At 44.6% G+C, this 20,876-nt stretch overlaps 1 protein-coding gene across 4 annotated transcripts in view; it reads left to right on the plus strand.

The window, feature by feature from the left end:
* Positions 1 to 20,876, plus strand: part of stat5a (signal transducer and activator of transcription 5a) — a 40,388-nt gene that overhangs the window by 7,862 nt on the left and 11,650 nt on the right. For 2 of the 4 annotated variants that reach the window (XM_079281938.1, XM_079281940.1), the window contains exons 2-4: positions 15,972 to 16,035; positions 19,023 to 19,160; positions 19,346 to 19,502. In XM_079281938.1, the coding sequence (XP_079138064.1) occupies positions 19,033 to 19,160; positions 19,346 to 19,502 (285 nt within the window). In that variant the 5' untranslated portion in view covers positions 15,972 to 16,035; positions 19,023 to 19,032. Of the gene's footprint in view, positions 1 to 15,971; positions 16,036 to 19,022; positions 19,161 to 19,345; positions 19,503 to 20,876 lie in introns of those variants that run through there. The other 2 variants (XM_079281939.1, XM_079281941.1) reach the window with 2 other exon arrangements.

Raw genomic sequence — 20,876 nt, forward strand, 5'->3', positions numbered from 1 at the left:
TATACTCTATGGCCTGGATTCACCGATTTTCCATTAGGAGAGCACAACTCTTTCGGGCTGAGTACTGGTGATCATACGAGCATTGAGGAGGCAGGCGAGTTTAGGGAGCATTTTCATGATTGGTTACCCGACATCAGCCTGCCGTATAGAGATGTGCCGGGGGGGGGGGCTGTTAGCATTTTGCAGTCCCACAAGCCCAAACCCTGAGCTCAAACCTGGTCTCAGCATTGGGTTGTGTCTGGTGGCGCGTGTCTGGTGTCTGGTGGCGGTCATGATGACGACACCGGCTCTTTTGGACTCCTGGGGATGTGGAGGAAGATACTCTGTGGCCTCCAACAATGATCTGTTGACGGCAGGGCGGAGATTCAAGTAGCGGTGGGAACCGCTGAGGGGCTTGGACACTGCATACGTCTCCGGCATGCTCTCGTTGGTTCCCTGCAGAGCTCACATGACATTGCGTACGCAGCTCTTGTCAAACAAGCTCAGTCCTCATACATAACTGTGTCAAACTGCAAACAGAGCCCGCATTGGTTTGCAAATGTTAGTGCGCCCTCCTTTCATTGGTCAGGAGCGCTCGCAGGTCGGTCATTAGCTGGCTCGAGGCTGTGCTTCTTGAAAGATCAGTAAAGATGAATAAAAGCAAAGCTCTGTGAGCCCTGAGGATTGAGCTGGTTTAACTTTTCTCCCAACATCTTGGCACAATAAAGTTCATTGAAGCAATCCAGTTGCAGCCCAGAAGCCTCTGTTCCTGAAAAGTGAATAAGAAATTCAATAATGTGGTAATAACCAGCTACCTTGAGTGTCTGTGCTTTGATCAAAGAGGAAGTAACCGCTTGAGTGATGTGCTTGGGATCTTATCGGCTATATATATAACCAAAGCTCTGGTGACTGGTGTGTGTGAGAAAATGCAGCTATCTGACCTCTGACACATGACAAGCTGGGAAGATCAAAGGGCAGAGCTCTCAAAAGTTGCCTGCATCGGTGTTTACAGGAGCGCTGATGGAGGAAGGAGAAGAGCGCCACAGTGAAAGGGGAGAGTTCAACTGGAGAGAAGCAGCACGGTATTACATAAAAGGGGCTTTATCAGCTGCAACCTGGCTAAAACTGGCTAAAACCCCGTCTGGACACCAATAAGGCGTCGTAAAACACACTTCATTCAAACTCCCGCTGGCAAGATTTACCAATAAAAATCCTTTTTGACGGTGGAATTCTTTCCATTTAGCCGTTGGAAGATGTTGAAACAACACACGCACGCACACACATTGAGTCTGCATGACCGAAGGAGGAAAATGGGCAAGAACACGAGGCCTTGAGATAATGTTTCATATCGTTAGAGCGTTCACACAAATTAATTGGGTGTAACTTTGAATATAATTTCTCAAGTTAATCTCGTTGAAGCGAGGCGAACTCGTCCAATCGCATGCAAATGTCACGTTATTGGCTCTGCTAAACCCAATTCAGCAGCACACCTTTTCTTCCAGCTGATGAAAAGCATTGATTTGTCTGCCTCGATCCGCCGCGCACCGCCGTCTCCTCACAACTCCTCCCGCAGCGGGGATGAAGTATTGGAGACAACGATCAGGCAGTCAGTTGACCTCGTGATCAGCAATGTGTCAGTGGAAATGCACCGAGAATTCGGCTATTTGAGTCGGAGTTCGTTCAGCCTCAACACGGTGAGAGCAGCGCTGTTGATTCAATCCCACAGGAGCATCTTGTTTTGGACTCCAGGTTTCAGCTATGGCCTGTCTTTACAAACGTTCCAGTGTATAGACATGTACACCTGCACATACTGTACATAATCATCCAATCCATATCGGTGTTTATTGTTATTTTATTATTGGTCTTTTGTGCTTTTTAAATATACTTGAATAATCTGTATTCTTGTTTTGTGAACATAACAGTCCTGTCTTTACCTTTATTCTTCTTATTGTGGTCCTTGTTCCTAGCTTTTGAGATAAAAAAAACAACAACAACCACACACTTGGCCAATAAAGGTGATTTTAAATCTGAAAATCTAAGATGTACACGTAATGAATGCAGTATAGAATCCCCGGTCTCATCCCTGTATGTGCCTGCTTACATCCAATCCTGGGCCAGTAATGATAAAACACCATTTTCTGAGATTTACCTCAGAGTTTCATTTCCTCCTGTGTGTTTTATTTTATTGTTTTAAACGAAGCGGTAGCTCCTGAAAAAATCCACTCTCGGCATTCTGTGAGTCCGGGGGGCTTTAAGGTTGGGCCTCCTCACGTGCCCTGACACAGACATATGTAAACACCCTCATCTGGAGCCTCAACACAACTCCTCATTGACTGTCGCCAGAGTCCTGTCTGGGGCACCCCCCCCACCCCCCCCCCCCCATGCTGTTTGTTCACTTGTCAGATGGCACTGTTTGGGAAGACAACAAGGCTGCTATGGGAGGAAGGGGGTCAGCTGACAGGGGAGTGCAGGGTGGTCTGGTGGGGATGAAGATAAATGAAACCTTGTTCCATGTCTGACCAGAATGTCGTTTATTTTTACTGCAACAGTAATGGAATATAATGTGTTTTGTCGGATTAAATGAGTCCTCTTGTCTACGTTGTTGGACAAGACTGAACGATGTGTGAACTGGCAGTTAGATGAACAGCCAAACGGGAGCCTGAGTGGGTCATTTATGTTCCCTCGTCATCTTTAGACAAATAGCAGAGCGGGCTGCTCATGCAAAACTTTCTGGTCATTTCAGTGATTTACCAGAAATGGACACTACTGCGGGGCAAGGTCCAGACAGAGTTGAAAACGGTGAACTATTATAACGGAATGTGATGTTCATTGGTAGAACTGTTCTGCAGTGTCCGTGTCGTGCGTCAGGTCACGTTTAGTTCAAACCAAGATACATTACCAACATGTATTCAAATGAAGCGCAATTGTGGCAAAGGATGCTATGTTCCAGCACATTTATCAGGCAGTCAAAGGTCTTTAGCTGCACAGTTGAGAATGGAAAACCTTCCTCTGATCCTTGAAGTTGGCAGATGTAAAAACAGCCAGGTTGTGTGAGTTATTCAAATGAATTGAGAGTAACTCCTGTGGCTGCTTTAAAAAGTCAAAAACACATCTATAGCCTTTCTTCAACCATTCCTTCTCTAGCTTAAAGAATCTGCTGTAATTGAAAATTAGTTTTTATAATTAATGTGGTTGTTTAAATGAGTTTAATAGGTACAGTTTACATCTTGTGGTTCTGTACATTATGCATATTGCGCACTGTAGACAATAATATATTCATATACAGACTATTTTCAGTGTTTATCATCCATTGAACACCGCTGATCAGATGAATGAAAGGGTCATTTTCGGCATTCATATCAGCCAGTGAGGTAGATTGTCTAACCGTGGTTTTCACATGCCTGAGAGACAGAAAGCAGGCAGAAACGTCCAGTCATGCTGCATGCATGTTGAAAGAAGCAGTTGGGGTTTGAAACCACGATGTTGCCCGAAGGTCTGTGTGAGCAGATTATAGAGCTCCCACCGTACGGGTTTACCCCACATGCCCTCAGCGGACACATGGACCCAGAGATCCTATCGGATCTGTTGCATGTTCTCTGTTTCCAATTCACGCTGCATGCAGGTTAAGCTTCTTTTCAGGTGATTACTTTGGAAAGCGTTTTTTTCTTTCTGACCAGTCTCCTGCTGTCTGTCTGTCATCCCGGGGTGTGCTGTTCAGATAGAGCAGCTTCTCTGTTGGTAGTTTATTATACGTCAAAATATGTTTTGTTTTTTTAATTGAGGGCTGTGTGCTGACAATTGTACGACATGGATTTGAAGCAAACGGACGAGTCTCTGATGTGTGGGGAAGGTTTGGGACGTGGATTTCTTCAAAAACAAACTTTTAAACTGAAGTTACTGGAGACGTTTGGCAGAACAGCTTGTTTCTTGTTTGTCCCGTTTCAAAACGTGGAAATGAAGACGGCCAAAGGAGCGATGGATGCGACGGTTGATTCAGGTGTCAGTGAGAGTTGTCCTTCAGAGGATCGGGGCAGTTTGTGAAAATACGCAGCCGAGAGGCGAACACTCGTAGATTATGAGTAATCCATCTTTTTTGGTTGATGTTTCTGTTATCAAAAGAAGATACAACAAAGATTAGGAGTCTATTTTGGTAATTGATTCATCGTTTTCCCTCTTTCAATTCCAGTATTGGAAAGGTTGAGAGGTCTCCGACCATCCGACTTCTGAAGCCTGGTGGCAGCGTAAAGGGTTGCAGGTCAGGCTTAGAACCAACGTCTGTTTTTACAGCGAGACCGCTGCACTGTGACAAACCGGCTCGCTGGTTGTCTCTGCTCAGGGCTTTTCTGGCTCTGAAAGTGGCTCCACTCCAGCAAGCTGGCATTCCTGCTGCCACTTACTTGAGCTTCAGGCCGTGTCAGCGTTTAACACTCCCTCCGGGGCTCAGATGATACAGTGTCACCCACTGGTTCTCTGCAGTCGACACCCTGGATGCACCCTCGATGAATCTATGAATACACACCGAGACTTCTACTGTAAGTCAAATGCAAATGCACAAATGCCAAAATTCAACATCCAGAAGTTAAAAAAGCGGCGCTCAGTGGGGTTGTCAGCGTTGCAGATAAGAAAGACGGAACTGCTTTCAATAATGTAAAGCGTGACACTTCACTGTAGTGTCATATAGAACGTATTATTCTGGTTTTTCAGTTTCTGTGTGAGGCGTGAAAAGCGACTGTCAACTGTGTGACATTTAGAAAATAATGACAGATGTTTTCCTGCAGCTTTTTTATGTCCCTAGCTCCAAACTGGGGCAAAGAACAGGAAGCAGAAAGTTGAGCTGCTGAGGGAAAAGATCCTGTGAACTTTATACCATTGGCAGCTATACTTTTTTAAAAAAGCAAACCATTGGTTGGCAGCGCTTCGTTCTTCATTCATGCCAATAGCAAAAAAATGAAAATCAACATGTTGGAGAGAGTAATCTGTGACATTGAACAGATGTTTTTTGCCTAATTAAAACATCTTCATGAGGTAATGCATTCCTCAGCAGGTATCAGCTCTCTTCGTGGTGCATTCAAGGACGGCCCTTTTTTTTGCCCTTTTTTTAAATGGGAAAAATCAACCAGACGACGACACTTATCGCAAGCAAGCGTAACGACTCTGCAAGTTGATATAATATCAGTTGAATATCGGTGCCTGGAAGACAGGAAATCATCAAAACACTTGTGATTCATAAGACGGTCAGCAGTAATGTTAAGCGCATGCTATCTGTAGTTCCTCGGGCAGAACATCAAATGAACACATTTGGGGATGCAATGCCATGCACACAGCGGCCCTGATCAAAATCACTGCAGTAGATTGTCTTGACTGATAGAGAACGGTGCGAAGACAAATAAGTGGTGGCTGTTTCACGTCCGTGTGCTCTGTGTTTATTATAGTACAGATATTTATTTATAGTATACTGTACGCAGTATGCAACACTATGCAGGTTACAAATAGGGCTGCCCCCTCTCAGTTGATTAGTTGACTACTCTAATCGGTAGAGTCAGACTTTCTTTCATTGATTCGCCATTTGTTTTATGTTTTTCATGGCGAATGATTTATTTCCAAGAACGATATCTGTACACATCTCTAAACTTTATGATTTGAAGGGCGTTTAAATCAACTTATCGATTAGTGGACAAAATATTTAGCTGACTAAGAATAGGACAGGCCTAACAAAAGGTTATACTATGCACACTAGACATGTTGCAGTTTGCTCAATGTAGCCAGCGTTTCATTCTTTTCACTTTTAAATGTCGCTGTGCTTGGCGGGCAGTTTATTTGGCCACAGCACAACCGATCTGCTTCGCGGCAACTCTACAATACGAAAGGCTGCGTTGCGCTTGAACCGACAGCAGATCCAGCCTCACACGTGAAGGAACCTCAAAGCTGCACAGTTTCCTTTTCACATACACGAGCTGCGGCCGCCGTTCTCACCTCAAATACCTCTGCCTCCTCTCGGGCATCTGTCCAGATGGCTGGAAAGCGTGAGCCGGGCAAACAAAGCAGATCATTGGCTGGCGGAGCTCTGGCTGGAGTGGAAAGGGGTTTAGGGCTGGGGTGTCTGAGGTTAGCGGGCCAGCTGAGAACAATGAGGTCACACTGACGGGGAGTAGAGAGAGAACACCAATAAAGATCTGTAAGAGCCACTCAATCCCTTCCTATGAAGCACTGAATGACACCACGTGGTGTGTGTGTGTGTGTGTGTGTGTGTGTGCATCTTGCTATGTTTAGCATTTAAGTGCAAGTCATTTAGGAATACTTGCTATTAAATATCGCTGTTCATATGAACTTACTCTGCCTTTGGGGATCTTTAACTGATGATCACAATAGAGAGGGAAGATATTGCAGCCCGTCTGTACCAAGCCAGCGCCTTTAAATAGTCTGCCGCTCTCACAAGGTTGCAAAAGGCCACCATTGCGACATGTCATCGCGAGGTGAAGTAAGGCTGCCGTGTTACCAAAAAAAGGCTCGGCGAATGTACTTCTGCATTGGGCCGCACGAGGAGACGGCCGCGTGCCGAAGCGCTTCAGCTGCCACATTCAGGAGAGTCCTATATACGTGCCAGGCAGCCGTGCACCGGTTTGGTTCTCGCTGCGTGGCAATGACACGTTATTTTTTTCAAAGGCTGGGGTCCGGTTAGGGGGGGGGGGGCGGAGCAGGCGCTGCAGGAGGACATCTGTAACGGAGACAGCTGGTGATATTTGTTTTCTTCAGTTTGACCCGAGGATCTTCACTTCAGTCCAACTTCTCTCCGAGTCCCCCAGCCCCCTTTATAACGTAGAGCTGACAGATTCTACTTGTCTGCTGCTGAACGTGTTCACACTCAAATGCACCTTTGTGCTAAATGTGACGCACCTGCCCAGGTGAAAACACAAACAAATATACAGAAGAACATGAATTGCTGCGTGTGTGAATATTATTTCTGATAAAGTGTGAATATCGTAAATAAGATTTATTTATTCCTGACATTGTGCATCATACATGCAGACGACATGCAGGTGCTTGTTCTCCGTTCCTCATTGTTTCCATTTGTTGTTGTAATCTATTGAAGCAGGATTTCATGTTCCCTCTCAGTTCAGTGTTTTTCTCTTTGCCTTGTCTGGTCTGCTCCCCCCCCCCCCCCCCCCCCCCAAAGGGTTTTAGCAATCACACCATAATAATGCATAAGTCTCACATCCCGGGGGGGGGGGCTACTGTAAGCTTGTGAGTATTCTCTCAGGAACAGGCTGCTTTGGAAAGATGTATTTGTGCAGTCAGTGAGAATATGCTAACGTGTGTGTGTGTTTACTGTAAACTGTAATTATTGTTGTCCATGGTCGTGTTGCTCTAGAGCAGAGGCTTTCTTGCCGTGTGGAGTACGAAACAACACAGACATGATTTTTCGTAAATCAAACATGTACCCGAGAATCATCACACATTTGAAGTTGTCTTAACCGTGCCTCTGTGCCGGCGACATGCGTGTCATGTTGTTGTTGACGTCTTCAGGTTGTGCATCCTCATATCTCAGGAATGCCTGGTGGGAATTTCTTCAAATCTGGCGCAAACGTCCGCTCGGACTGAAAGATGAACGGATGAAATTAGTGGTCAAAGGTCACTGTGAAGTCACGAAACACATTTCTGTCCAAAGCTCAAGAATTCATATGCTAATTATGACAATTTCACACAAATGTCTAAAGAGGATAAAATGATGAAGCGATGGCAGTTTGGACAGACATGGATTTTAAATATCTCAATCGTGCCAATTTTGCCAAAAATGTCAATAAATATCGTCAAAGAAATGGGGTTGAAGTTGTAGCCATAGCTAACTAGCTCGATCCATGGAAACATTGCACTTCCTGTTTGCATCCCTCAGTAGAGCTTGCAGACAGAGGGAGGTTGGGATGAGTGCATTCATCCATTCATCAGAATCCCTCGCAGCAAATATAGAAATGTGTTCATTGAGGTGCACTGTGTAATGTGTGTAATTTCACAGTTTGTCCACAATGTAACGTTAGCTTCAAACCCTCCGTGCGGCTCTACTTCTTCGTCCCTCTGGACTGAGGGCAGACTGGACGCTACAGTGACTCACTGTCTAAAACCCCGGTCAGATCTTTCACAGTGCACCTTTTTAAAGGCGATACTCAGTGGTTGGCGAGTGTGGTGAGACTCACGGACGTCTGTCACAGTGTTGACAATCAACACAATACCCCCCCGACACACAGGCCATTGATCACCCGTGTGACAGCGTATAATGCCTTCCAGAGTCTATCTTCTCCTTTTTATTGGTGGTGGCTCATCATCGCAGCCAGAGCATCCTCCGCTGCAGCGCTGTGGGTAACTGACTATACCGGGGGGGCACGTGTAGGCTTCTCTTTCCTCTTTACACAATTACAGTTGGCCCGTCAGTCTGAATGACTCGTGTCTGTGTGTCTGTGAGCACAATACAAAAGGCAGAATTTCAGCTGTGGTGAACAGAAGTGCTTGTGTTTGAACATGATAACAGCCGGCCGCTCTGCCTGCTGGTTCGTCAAACTGGCCGACGTTTTGCCGTTCAGTCGGACGCAACAAGCAACCGGTGATTATTCGTACATCGATTACATTGATTTCTTTATTGGAAATAAAAGATTCTGTCAATTGTTGATGATGTTGAGACGTGCCTAACACAATCAATGCTGTTTTGAATTTGTGTTTATTCTATTTTGTGCAGCATCAGCTTGACACGCAACAATTTCCGTCTTTTTACCTCGTCACCCTTCTGGCCCTGTACCGTGACTTTCTGAACACATCTCTCTGTTTGGTATTCAGACTTAATTAACAATAAGACAATAAGCTCTCACAATGCCACTGTGGCTGCAGGCAGATGTTCTGTTGCCTTAAAAGAGCCTTTTAGGTGGTTACATTTCATTTATCTACACCACTGCTGTGCTTTATTCCCCACGTTATTTTCCAATTCAACTGGTGTGTGTGTGTGTATGTGTGTGTGTGTGTGTGTGTGTGTGTGTGTGTGTATAAACGTACCATTTGTCTAACTGGTCTCCGTAGAGGTTTTTTCCAGCTGTTCCCAGACTCCAAAACCTGTTGATTTGACTTCCTATCGCCTTTTATAATAATAATAATAATAATTCTTTATTTTATATAGCGCTTTTCTAAGTACTCAAAGACGCTTTACAGGGTTCCATGCACACCATTTGCCCAGTTATACCGGTGGTGGTAAGCTACGTCTGTAGCCACAGCTGCCCTGGGGCAGACTGACCCTTTTTCATATAAAGGGACTTAATCACCACCTGCACACTCCGACGTGCGCATGTGACCACACACACACACACACACACGCACTTTCGTGAGCTAATGAGCGAACGTCCTCATGTTGACAGCGTGATGGGATGTGGGTTGGAGCATAGCAACAGGACCTCAGGGCAGGTTGGACCTCGCAAAGACCCTTTTTATCGTCGTCTGTCCTTTGTGCTGCTGGTCATGTGCTCCTCTGTCCAAACAAGTCTCCCATGTCGTCTTCTTCTTCTTCCATCATTCTTTGATTCTTGTGTTCAACGTGAATCCACAGTCGCATTCGTTAGACTCCCCAGTCGATGGTTGTCGCCAGTTATACAGTATACACTGAATATGTTTGATGCATTTTCTGCTTAACCCTCACTATTTGAGATCTATTTTATATTGCTGTGAAAACATCTCCTTCAAACAACTGTATTCATTTCAATTTCTTGCCAAAAACTCTGAGATAACATGTGGGCATATCACGATAACGCTATAATTCACTTTTACCCAACACTTGTTTTTACTGAATAGACCTTAAACGCATCACAATGTAACTGTAACTGCTATCAGCACGAATTTGCTGTTCACAATGTAGCATTATCAGCCATACAGGCCAATAACAATCTGCCGTCAAAACTTTATTAAACCTTGTGAAAGTGTGGAAGTCAAACGGTGACGTGTTTCAGTCCGGAGACGATTCACAACAGCGATTGGGTTCGTGCCGTCAGTCTGCTGTGAAAGTTGATGACTTGACAAGATGTGTCTTGTCCAGCCTGTAATGTCTGCGTGCAGGAGAGCAGAGGGCCAGGTCTGTGCTGGAGTTACGTGTATAGCGTCCGGGCCTGCTGCTCTGCACTCTGGTGCATTTGAAAGATTTGGTTGTTTCTACCCTTGAGGTTAGTGTATTTTTTTTTTTCTCTCCTGCAGAGGACATGTCTGACCAGCCTCTAAAGCCGCCTTTGTCTCTCATTTTAGAGAAATATCCATTAACGGGGCCACAGTAGAAATAGACATATACCACCAGAAGTAAGTTTTGGGCTTACTTTACACTCTGCGGTTTAACACTGAGATGCTACTTATAAATACTGGCCCGGGGCGATAATGCCTCTGTCATGGTCTATTCACCGACCTGCTTCACCACCACACTCCATCCCGCTGGCTCCTCTGATGCCAACCTCCCGTCCCTTCCGCTCAGGACCAAGCACCGGACATGGGGCGACAGAGCCTTCTCCATATCTGCCCCCTCCCTCTGGAACTCTCTCCCCAAAAACATCCGAGATTGCGCTGACCTTTCCACATTCAAATCACAAATCAAAACTCACCTGTTCAAAACTGCTTTTAACGTGTGACTATTATTGTGTACTTTGTTTTTAGTGTATTGTTTTTATATATGATGATTTTAATGTAAAGTGTCTTTGAGTGTCATGAAAAGCGCTATATAAATAAAATGTATTATTATTATTATTATTATTATGGAGCAGCTGGACTGTGGAGGAGAGCGCAGACAGCGGAGCCACTTGTTTATTTTAGGACTCGTTTACTAGACAAATAGAGTTCTGTGATTGTCAGCAACATTTTGCCCCACTGCTGTCCAACTCTCCTCTCGGGGTCAGATACGTGTTCGCTTTGTTCAATCTTTTCGTTTCTTTGCAAAATAAACTGTTCGTACTAGAACAGAATAAAAAAAAAAACAAGCTTCAGTCACATAATAAAGTCACTAATACAGATCTTTAGATTGATTTTATTGACCAACCAGATGGTGCGTTCAACATGTTTACCGTGTTTTGCATGCAACTGACAGCTTCATGGTTTATCATGTATGTATCATGTTACATTTGTACTGACCACCACTAAAGCTATGATAAAGTGACAGATCACTGAAACCTATAAAGACTAGACCCCCCCCCCCTACACATATCAACTTATGTCAACCAACATGCACGCAACATATTGAATGAGAGATATGCATATGAAGAAATATGAGAAATGGTGAATGGAGCGATGTGGACGAGGACAGTAAACTCTGGAGGTCAGTGAACTGTTGCTGATGCAACCTGAGTAAACTGGACTATGAGGTAATCAGTCCACACTGGACTATGTTTTCCCCTCTAATTGACGTCTTCTTGATATTTGATGTTGGTATTTCCAGTCGTGCCATTTTAGGGTGAACGTCAGGAGGTTGATAGATTGTGAAACACCGCACACTGTATCAATGCATCTCTAAACTGTCAACAGCAACTGGCTCAGACTAGAATAGACTCTAACTAGGTCCAATACGTTATAGTGTCCCGAATAAAAACTAATAACAACTTATTTCATACAAAATAATAGACGCTATGCCAAATAATCCCAGCGTTACCCTTTAGGTAATGAAATGTCTTCCAAGTACCCACTTCAGATGCATGTTTGTTGATAGCCCTGATGCTTCCAGATGCTTTCCCACCGTATGCTGGTGATCAGAGAGCCAGCCTCCGAACAATCACAAACTGCTGTCATGTGTAAATATGTTCGTGTCAAATCAAACCCCAGACACAATAAGTAAACATGGACGCTGTGTAACGGATCATGTGACTCTGGAGGGGTTGCTGTGAGGCAGCGGATTCAAATCTTGATCGGAGTTTCCCACAAGACCGTAAAAGCATCCATCAAGATGACCGTTGGTACTTTCAAAATGCAGCACGGTATTACTTTGACAATGACAAAGCAAAAATACTGTACGTTTTAAAGAAACTCAAGGATCTCATCATTAATGGGATTTAAAACACAGGATTAAAACCTTGCAAATGATTTTTTGAGAGAGAGAGAGAGAGAGAGAGGACCACATGCAGCAAAAGACACATTCTTTGTACATTTTTTAATATATGTTTGTAAAAGAAATGTAGGCATAAAACAAGCTTATGTTTTAGTTTGATAGTGCTTTTTTTATCTGTATTTCATAGTCTTCAAATATATGTAAATATGTAAAAAAATGCATCCATCAGTCCAAAATGGCTTTATGACAAATAGTCAGTGAAGTATGTAGGGTTACGACGCTGCAGCGTCGTATGGGCCGTTGTGTGTGTGTGTGTGTGTGTGTGTGTGCTCTTTCTGTTCCTGCGCTCACAGGGCTCTGGCGTAAAGGAGAGCGGTGAGGTTGCTTTGAATGGTGGGTGGCACTTCAGTTTCCTAACAGGAAGCGCTTACGTTGATGAATGGCAGTTTTTCCTCAGAGGAAAGAGTGGGTGACACGACTTTGTGTTTAATTTCGCTTTGTTCACGTCGGAGCCAGCTAAACGAACGCGCAGATGTGCTCTAAGACCCCGGGGGGGGGGGGGGGGGGGGGGAGACTAAGAAAAACAACAACAACAACAACATCTCGCCACACGCTGCCAATACTGCGCTGTGATTGTTGCATCTAATGGAACACAACAAAGACGGTGATGGTGATGCATGGCCAGTATGAGAGCGATAGTAGTGTTGTTGCTGCTGCCGGGATGGCCAAAGTTGTAATGTAATGCACACAAGTGAAGATGAGGGACATATCAGGAGGAGGAGGAGGAGGAGGATGTCTGCTGCTTCGATTGTTTGGTCTCGCCTCACACAAGCTACTCACCCAGAACCTCTCCCTGTTTTGAAGCTCATGATGTCCCAAATACTCTTTGGCAGAACAACCCGGCGAAAAAAGCTCATTTCTTTTTGTTGACTTCTCCTTACGGGGAGGGGGGCTTGAGGATTGTTGTTCTTTTCCCTCTGTTTTCTTCTCCATTCGCTGCAGGCACTGATGACATATGAACAGATACTGAAAGTCTGCCTCAGCCTGCAAAGACGAGCCCGGGGTTTAATCTCTCCCTGCAGGATAACTGACGATGTAGAGCTAGAGCTCATTTGAGTTACTGTGTGCTTGTTGATCATCTATTTAGGCGATGTAAGTGTGTATCTCGATATATGATTCCATCACACTGCTGTTCCATGAAAGGACAAGAAATATTGAATTATTGCCCAGCCCTACGTATGCTGCAATTTTTGATTCTGTAAATCGGTTTTGTTGACTGATAACACAAGTCCTGAATTATTATTATGAAACATTGAGCTCATAGGTTGGTGTGAGCTTTATTGGCAGAATATACAAGTTGAATGAAACCGCATTAACCTTCATTTAAGCCTCTTTTATCACAGTTTTGCTCAGTCGATAAATAATCTGAAAGAGTGGAAATGAAGCCGTCCTCTCTGTCTTTATGGAGAGCCCTGCACAGCCGGGGTGGGAAAAGGCTTTCATTGGTTTGCTTTTTGCTGGAAGCCGTTCTCCTGATTTCTCATCCAGCCACATTCTCCACTCATAAATATGCCACGATTTCTGCACAGTGGGTGAAAAAGAAAATCGCTGCAGTCGTTCATTGCCTCCTTGCCAATGTTGTGTGAAGGGACTGAGGGGGAAGACGGATTTACCTGTTACTTGATGTTGAACTGTGCATGGATGCATTCATTTAGCTGGCAGTTCATTGGGAGGGAGAGAGAGAGCGATATATGAATCATAATATCATTGAGTTATACCTATAGAGCTCTAAAATCATCAAGGCCAATGAATTGGATGAATTGTAAATCATTCAGTGAAATACGAAACATGAACTTTGACAAGTTAAACTCTGTTGTTTCAAAGATCTTAAAGACCTCTCACCATTAAAAAAAGACTCCCAGTGGAGTGTGCCAATATTCATATTCCTGTTATTGTGTACTTTTGTATTTAGAAGCTTTAGAAACATTGTTCCTGAAACTTTCGTGCCAATAGAGCACGAACTGACGGCGGGACGAGGAAAATCTGTTGAGAGTAAATTCAAAATGGACAACAAAAAGCTTGCGTGAGCTGCAGAAAGGGCTTTGGAGATGGAGCCGTGGCCTTTTCTCCCTCTGCTGGAAAAGAATGCCAATAACGATAAAAGAGAGCAACAACGACGATCTTTGAAGGACGAGCCAACGTGAGAGTCAAGTGTGTGTGTGTGTGTGTGTGCTCATATATACAGTGAGTGGAACCGTACGATGTGTTGTAATCTAAATATAACACCACAAACTAAGGTCTGAGGAATGACTACAGGGTGAATCACAAGCTCTCTATGTCTACAGCTTTCATTGCAGGGCTACTGTATGCGTCTGCGCTGTGTTGTCCTGTTTGTTTGAGACAAAGTGAAGGTGTGTGAGTTGACGAGCAGACATAATAACCTCCTGTGTAGAGTCAGAAGCCTCTCGAGCAGCATCGCTCTGTTTCCAGAAGACGGAGCCAGCACTGCTTCATGGTTTCTGGCCCTACGATAAACATCTGTGATGATTGCTTCAGTAATCCTCTCCAGTGAGTATGATTCTGCACTTTTGAATGTTCAGTGGCATTCGAGTGTGTGTGTGTGTACCAGATGTTTACTGTCACTTGCTGGCATCAACACACGTGACTCATCGCTGTCAAAACGGGGAGGCTCAGCGTGAGCAGAGCATGCAGACCTTGCTGACGAGGTCATAGGTCAGGCCATTACATTACCCATCATTCTCAACTGGAAGAGAATTTATGAACGGGGTTGGATCCAATAAACAAAGCTGGATGGTGGTGGAGAAGCAAAGACGGATCGAGCCAAGGTAGATGGAAAAAATACCGATACTCACGTATTTCTCTGGAGACTCGAGCCAGCATATGGGCTCCTGCTGGTCTCCGTCTTCAGGCTCCAGCCAGGAATGAGAGCAGCCTGGATCACGATAAGCCCGACTTCAGCTGCTCTGGCTCGGTGTGCCACATGATGACAGGGCCATGGCTGTAGTTCAAGGCTTCGTGTTGCTGCCATGAGACTTTCTAGCCTCCTAATCGGACCAAACACACGACTTCTTTCGAAGTTGACTTCATGAGACAAAAGCGACGCTTTAACAATTCATTTTTTTGTCTATCTGGCCGTTGGTTCTCTCGATTGTGACAACACTACTCACCGAGCTCATTGGTGATATTTCCTGGTGAGAAAAAACGCAGGTTCAGCAACGACGGAGGCCTGAGAGAGAATGATGTGTTTTAAAATGTGGACGAACTCTTTGACCTACTGTACTTGCCGTAGTTGTGCAAACTCACTTTTTCTTCTGTACTGTGAGGGGTTACTAGAGACACTTGGCTATCTATTTCCAAATAAAGAAGAAGCTAATCCGGCCTTACTGTTGGCTGTGTGACAGTCAACCTGTCTCCGCTTTGTTTTGCTGCAGTCATCTTTTTGTTCACGAGCGTAGCAAATTCTTTGGTGAGAACTATGGTAATATAACCGCCAGAGTCAAGACAATACTTGACCATCAACTTGCAATAAACAACAGTGTTGTTGTTTTTTAAATAACAGTAATTAGATAAGGTTTGGAGAATATCTGCTCTTGCAATCCCATTTTAAAATGCTTTCTTGGCGTCTGAGTTTGAATTGGAGCACCTCTGAGATCCCCTCATAGCATCACGAAGAGCAGTTTCATAAATGACGTTATGTCGAGGTGTCCAAAGACAACCGGAATAATGAGAAATCTGCGGACTTTCCCTTTCATCCTCTCAGCTCTCTCTCTCGCAACCCCTCATGCTTTTTGTTAATGCTCCGGTCCTTGTGAAAAAAAGATAGCTTCCTCAGAAGCACCCAAGGTTGACTCACTTCCTCCTTTTGCTTTCTCTCTCTCTCTCTCTCTCTCTCTCTCACTCTGTCTCTCCCTCTCTCTGTCTGTTTAAGGTTTGTGGTGCTCCTCGTTTGAATTTCCTGCTGTTACATGGTAACACGGAGCTGAAGGCAAGAGGTAAGGTGGATTTCCTTTTGTTTTTGTTTGTAAAGTCTGCCATGAAGTTGGTGGTAACATGTGTAACGTGACACCATTGTGAGTTTCTTGTAAAGAGGACAGCGACGGAGAAAGAGACGTTTCACTTCTCGCAGCGTATCTCGGGGTTCATGCCAGGGCATTTGGATGTAGTCAGATAGAAACAGCTGCTGGGAAGCATCTCTTTCCCCTGTTGGAGGTGAGAATGGAGGCGGTAATGGTGGGCAAACAGCGCCCGGAGCCTCTGCCTTAAAGAGCTGTTAAAGGGACAGACAGACTTGGTAAACACAGCAGTTTGTCTCACTGTCTTTTTGCAGCACGGCGGACACGGTTTAAAGCTTTGGCTCCCAGCATGCCATGCTGTTTGTGTGATACAGGGTGGCACAGAAGGTCCCGGGTGTCACAGAAAAGAGGTGGTAGAAAAGGTTTCACGCTCTTCCTGTTCGGTTCCTCCTCCAATCAGCTGATAGTACGAGTGCTGATGCCCCGGCAGATAAAACATGTGCATGTTGCTCATTTGAACAGCCTTTTATTGCCTTTTCTTCTTTTTTTTATTACATGTGAATACACACACATCTGAAAACAATACGCACGTTTGAACTTCAGCAAAGATAATGCAGCATTTAGTGTTGCGTTTGTGAACTTTCACCTCGTCGTTTCGCGTAGAAAAAGTGTCATCAACCAGCTATGTAACATATTCACTCATCAACCCGGTCAGGTGCAATAATACAAAGCACCTAATCAACATTTAATAAGAGAATAGAGAGCATCTAACCACCTGTCCCTTACTAATTAAGCCAAGTGTGGCTGTTGCGATCACAGCAGCTCACAGTTTACTGAAGCCGCTCACAGAGCTACTAACACTGTTCTTCAGTAGCAGCACGAACGTGCCTTCTCTCTGAAGTATGTGCCCCGTAGTCTGAGGTCTCCAGTGGGATAAGGAAAGGTTAAAGGTCAGGACCCATTCAGTGCGATATGAGAGCAGGAGCATTGTCATAGGCTTACAGGCTTAGTGTCTACAGGTGCAGATACCAGAAGGAGTGGAATTATCTTTCTGCGCTCAGCTCACCTCGGCACACACACACACACAGAGAGTGAACATGCGCTCACCTGAGCACAGGTATGAGCTGCTGATCTGAGCCGCGACACACACACACACATGCACACAATTTGCCCGGTGATCAGATGAGATGAGTGTGACGAGGTTTTGGAGTTTTGTTTTTTATTAAAATCGATTCATCATCCAGTCATGGCCTCATTAGATGAATGACTGACGGTCTTTTGTGCATGTCATGAGATCCTCTCACATACTGCAATGTGCAAAATTACTGTGAACTTCGATTACTGACTAGTTTTCAGTTCTTCAAGAGGAAACGAGGGTGAACAGTGAAACCTTCCTCTGAGTTTAGCAGCAACAGCACGCAGTATGCATTGTGGATGTTGGAAACTAAAGGTTTATGAGATATGATGTGAATGTGATATGTGGAGGTCTGTTTGTTTCAATCCGACATACATTGATACACTAAAGATGCACACGGTGTCAAGCAGAACCACTGACACCACAAGCCCTTACAAATACACATGCGCACATACGTGCACCACAAACTTCCCGCGTACTCATACCGCGCAGTCTTTTACTGACAGTGACTGTGCCACTTTTGAGAAGGCTGAGTGGGTGTGTTGACTGGAAACACGTAGCAGTGACCCAGCTCAGAGTCCTCTAAACCAAGACACAGTGACAGTGGAGCTGTCGGCTCCACAGAGGAGACCGTTTTAAGCCCCAAACACAGAAAAGACACACGACCGGCTCAACCACTGAGGCTCGGAGCCTTGGAGGGAAACCAGATACATCTGTATCCTGTAGCTTTTTGGGGTTTTTTTCACCAGATCTGTACTCTGTGAGCTCGGGGAGTTTGGTTTAATTCATCGTGGAGTTAGTCAATTTCCTTAAAGGTTACATTTTTCGTACGACATTTCTACAAGCCAAAGACAATCGACTGTATTTGCTAATTCATTGTCAAGCTTTCTGTTATTGCTCTGTATTAGATTCATCATGATCAATATGGCAAACTACTTGTAATTAATCTTTTTTCACACAACGGCTCTGTGATTTCACACAGAGGTAAACAAAACGTTGCTGGCGGATTATATCAGCTGTAGCCCGGTGAATAAATTAAGCTAAACCGAACTCCATGTTGTTTTTGTGTGTTTCCAGCCGACTCGTTTTAAAATGGGACATCAGACGTATTTCATTGTAATCTTGTTTTGCTGAGTAATCGCCTGAAAAATGGCCCATTGGACTGGAAAGCCCAGTTGTCCGTTATCACGAAAACAAACGTCCATTGTCAAAAACACATGTTTCCTGGAAAACAAACGGACCCCAGGAAGACAAGCTGACGTCATGGGGTCAGCTAATGGGGATCCGAATGAGCTAAACTGAACAGATGCACATCTGTAATTCTTGTGCAGAATGATCCGATGGAAGGTCCGATGATGCCATTTTGCATAACAATTAGCCATGTGCTTCTGTGTGTTGCGTGGAGCGTGTGATTATTTTGGGAGCAACGGGCCTCCAGGACAGTGTGCTGTTTGTTTTCGGGATAACGGGCTGTCGGACGAATGGGACGAATGCCGAATGTTTGTACGGTGTTCGTAAGGTAGCACTAGCTCGGCTATAACATTGGCTGGGTGAAGTCTAAACCTACCCCGCTCGAATAAAAACCAGGACAGCAAACCTTACTCTAAACTGGGATCACGGTTTACGGAGCCTGATATCCCACAAACTAATGTAGTTAGTTCATTAACTTGTGCTTTTCTTTTGAAAAGGATAAAATAGACATCCCCCTCTTAACCCTTTAGATACCAAGTATCACTCTTACTCCGTCCCCATGCACATCACGATGTGCCTTTTCTTTAAACATGTGTTCCCTGCTCTCTCATCGATGAAAACCCCCTTTTTTCAACGTCAGGGCGTTGAAGATGGCAGTGTGGATCCAGGCCCAGCAGCTCCAGGGAGATGCTCTGCACCAGATGCAGTCTCTCTACGGTCAGCATTTCCCCATTGAGGTGCGACATTATCTGTCCCAGTGGATAGAGGGCCAGCTCTGGTGAGTTACCCTGCAGCTCAAACATAACACGTGTGTGTAAAGCATGCATGCTTGTCCATGAAAGCCCATAAGGAGAGTTGCTCTTTCCACGTGCGTTTGTTTACGCACATGTCCACTTGTCTTGTATGTGTCTTGCGTGCATGCATGTGTGTTTTACGTGTGTGTGTGTGTGTATGTGTTGTTAGGGATGCCATAGACCTAGAGAACCCGGCGGAGGAGTTCAAGGCCAAACGGCTACTGGAAAGTCTGATCCAGGAGCTGCAGAACAAGGCCGAGCACCAGGTGGGAGAGGACGGCTTTCTACTGAAAATCAAACTGGGACACTACGCCAGCCAGCTCAAGGTACGTCTTTTGGAAATGTGCCTCACCAATCACAAGAACGGCACTGCGGACCCAGGAACACACAGCACCTTACCAGGTCACTTCCCTGTCTGACTGAGAGACGTGAGGGTGCTAAGTCGTGCCAAAGTTTGAGAACACACACAAATACAAAAACAAGCATGTATATGCAGTAGGGGTGTGACAATACGCGTATTCGTATTGAACCGTTCGGTACGAGGCTCACGGTTTGGTACGCATGACGAACCGAACACTACGTTTGAATAAAAAAAGATTTCTTGATTTTTTTTTCTTTTTTTTCTTTTAAACATTTATTTAACCAGGTCGTCCCATTGAGATTAAAAATCTCTTTTGCAAGATGTAAGTAACAATACAAGATGACATTAAGGAGCAGTTTTTGTTTTTTATGCTTATGTGTTGCTAAGAAGACACCCCAGAAGATGAGTCACTCAGGTATAGTTCCATCATCGTTCAAAGTCAAAGAATAACTTCATGATGTTAGTTGTAATGAATAAATATATTTTAAAATCAAGTACATTTCTCTGCCATTTATAGTTTTCTACTGTACCGAAACGTACCGAACCGTGGCTCCACTGTATCGTACCGAACCCAACCGTGAATTTTGTGAACCGTTACACCCCTAATATACAGTATAAACTGTGGCTTTCAGTTATTTCTCAGATTCATCAATAAAAGAGACCTTGATTTTAAAAATGTAAAAATTGACTTTGGTACTTTATCTATAGCTAAAAAGCCTGGAGAACAAAATACACTGGAGCATGAAGGGCCTACTGTTCACACAATCAGAAAAAGCCCAAAACAACTCCGGAGGAATATTGAAATGAAATGATGTTTCCATCAAGACTCTGCGCCTTTAAACAACATGAGAAGAGATGAAGTGGTTGGAAGATGTAACCGTTTGCTTTTTGTCCTTGCACACAGTGGACGATGTTTTAGGAACGATTTATATCTACCATGAGTTGAGGGCCTTGGTAGCCAGCCAGCGCTGCTATTTATGATCGCGCTCCCTGCTCACAGAGCCTTCTGTTTGTCTTCTCCCCTCCCTGAAAACCAGGCAGAGAAAAAAACAGGCTAAAGGGGAGCTGGCTGTGCAACATCAAACTGCAATTCCCAAATTCCTACTTCTCTGTTCTCCCCTGGGTGATCGTGAGCCTACATGTGCCAATGTGTAATCTATGAAATGTGTCCAACCCTGCTGATGCCCTGTGCTATTAGTTGTGTTCCTCTTAGTGTGGCGTGTTTCCTCGTAAACGTAGCTTGATTTTACAATTCCAAACTTTGAATGCAATGTCACTCCCCGACTTGAAGCAGGAAACTACTCGACTCACGACAGTGTCTTTCAGGCAGAAAGTGAAA

The sequence above is a fragment of the Melanostigma gelatinosum genome (genome assembly GCF_949748355.1).
Source record: "Melanostigma gelatinosum genome assembly, chromosome: 13".
NCBI classification, from domain to species: domain Eukaryota; kingdom Metazoa; phylum Chordata; class Actinopteri; order Perciformes; family Zoarcidae; genus Melanostigma; species Melanostigma gelatinosum.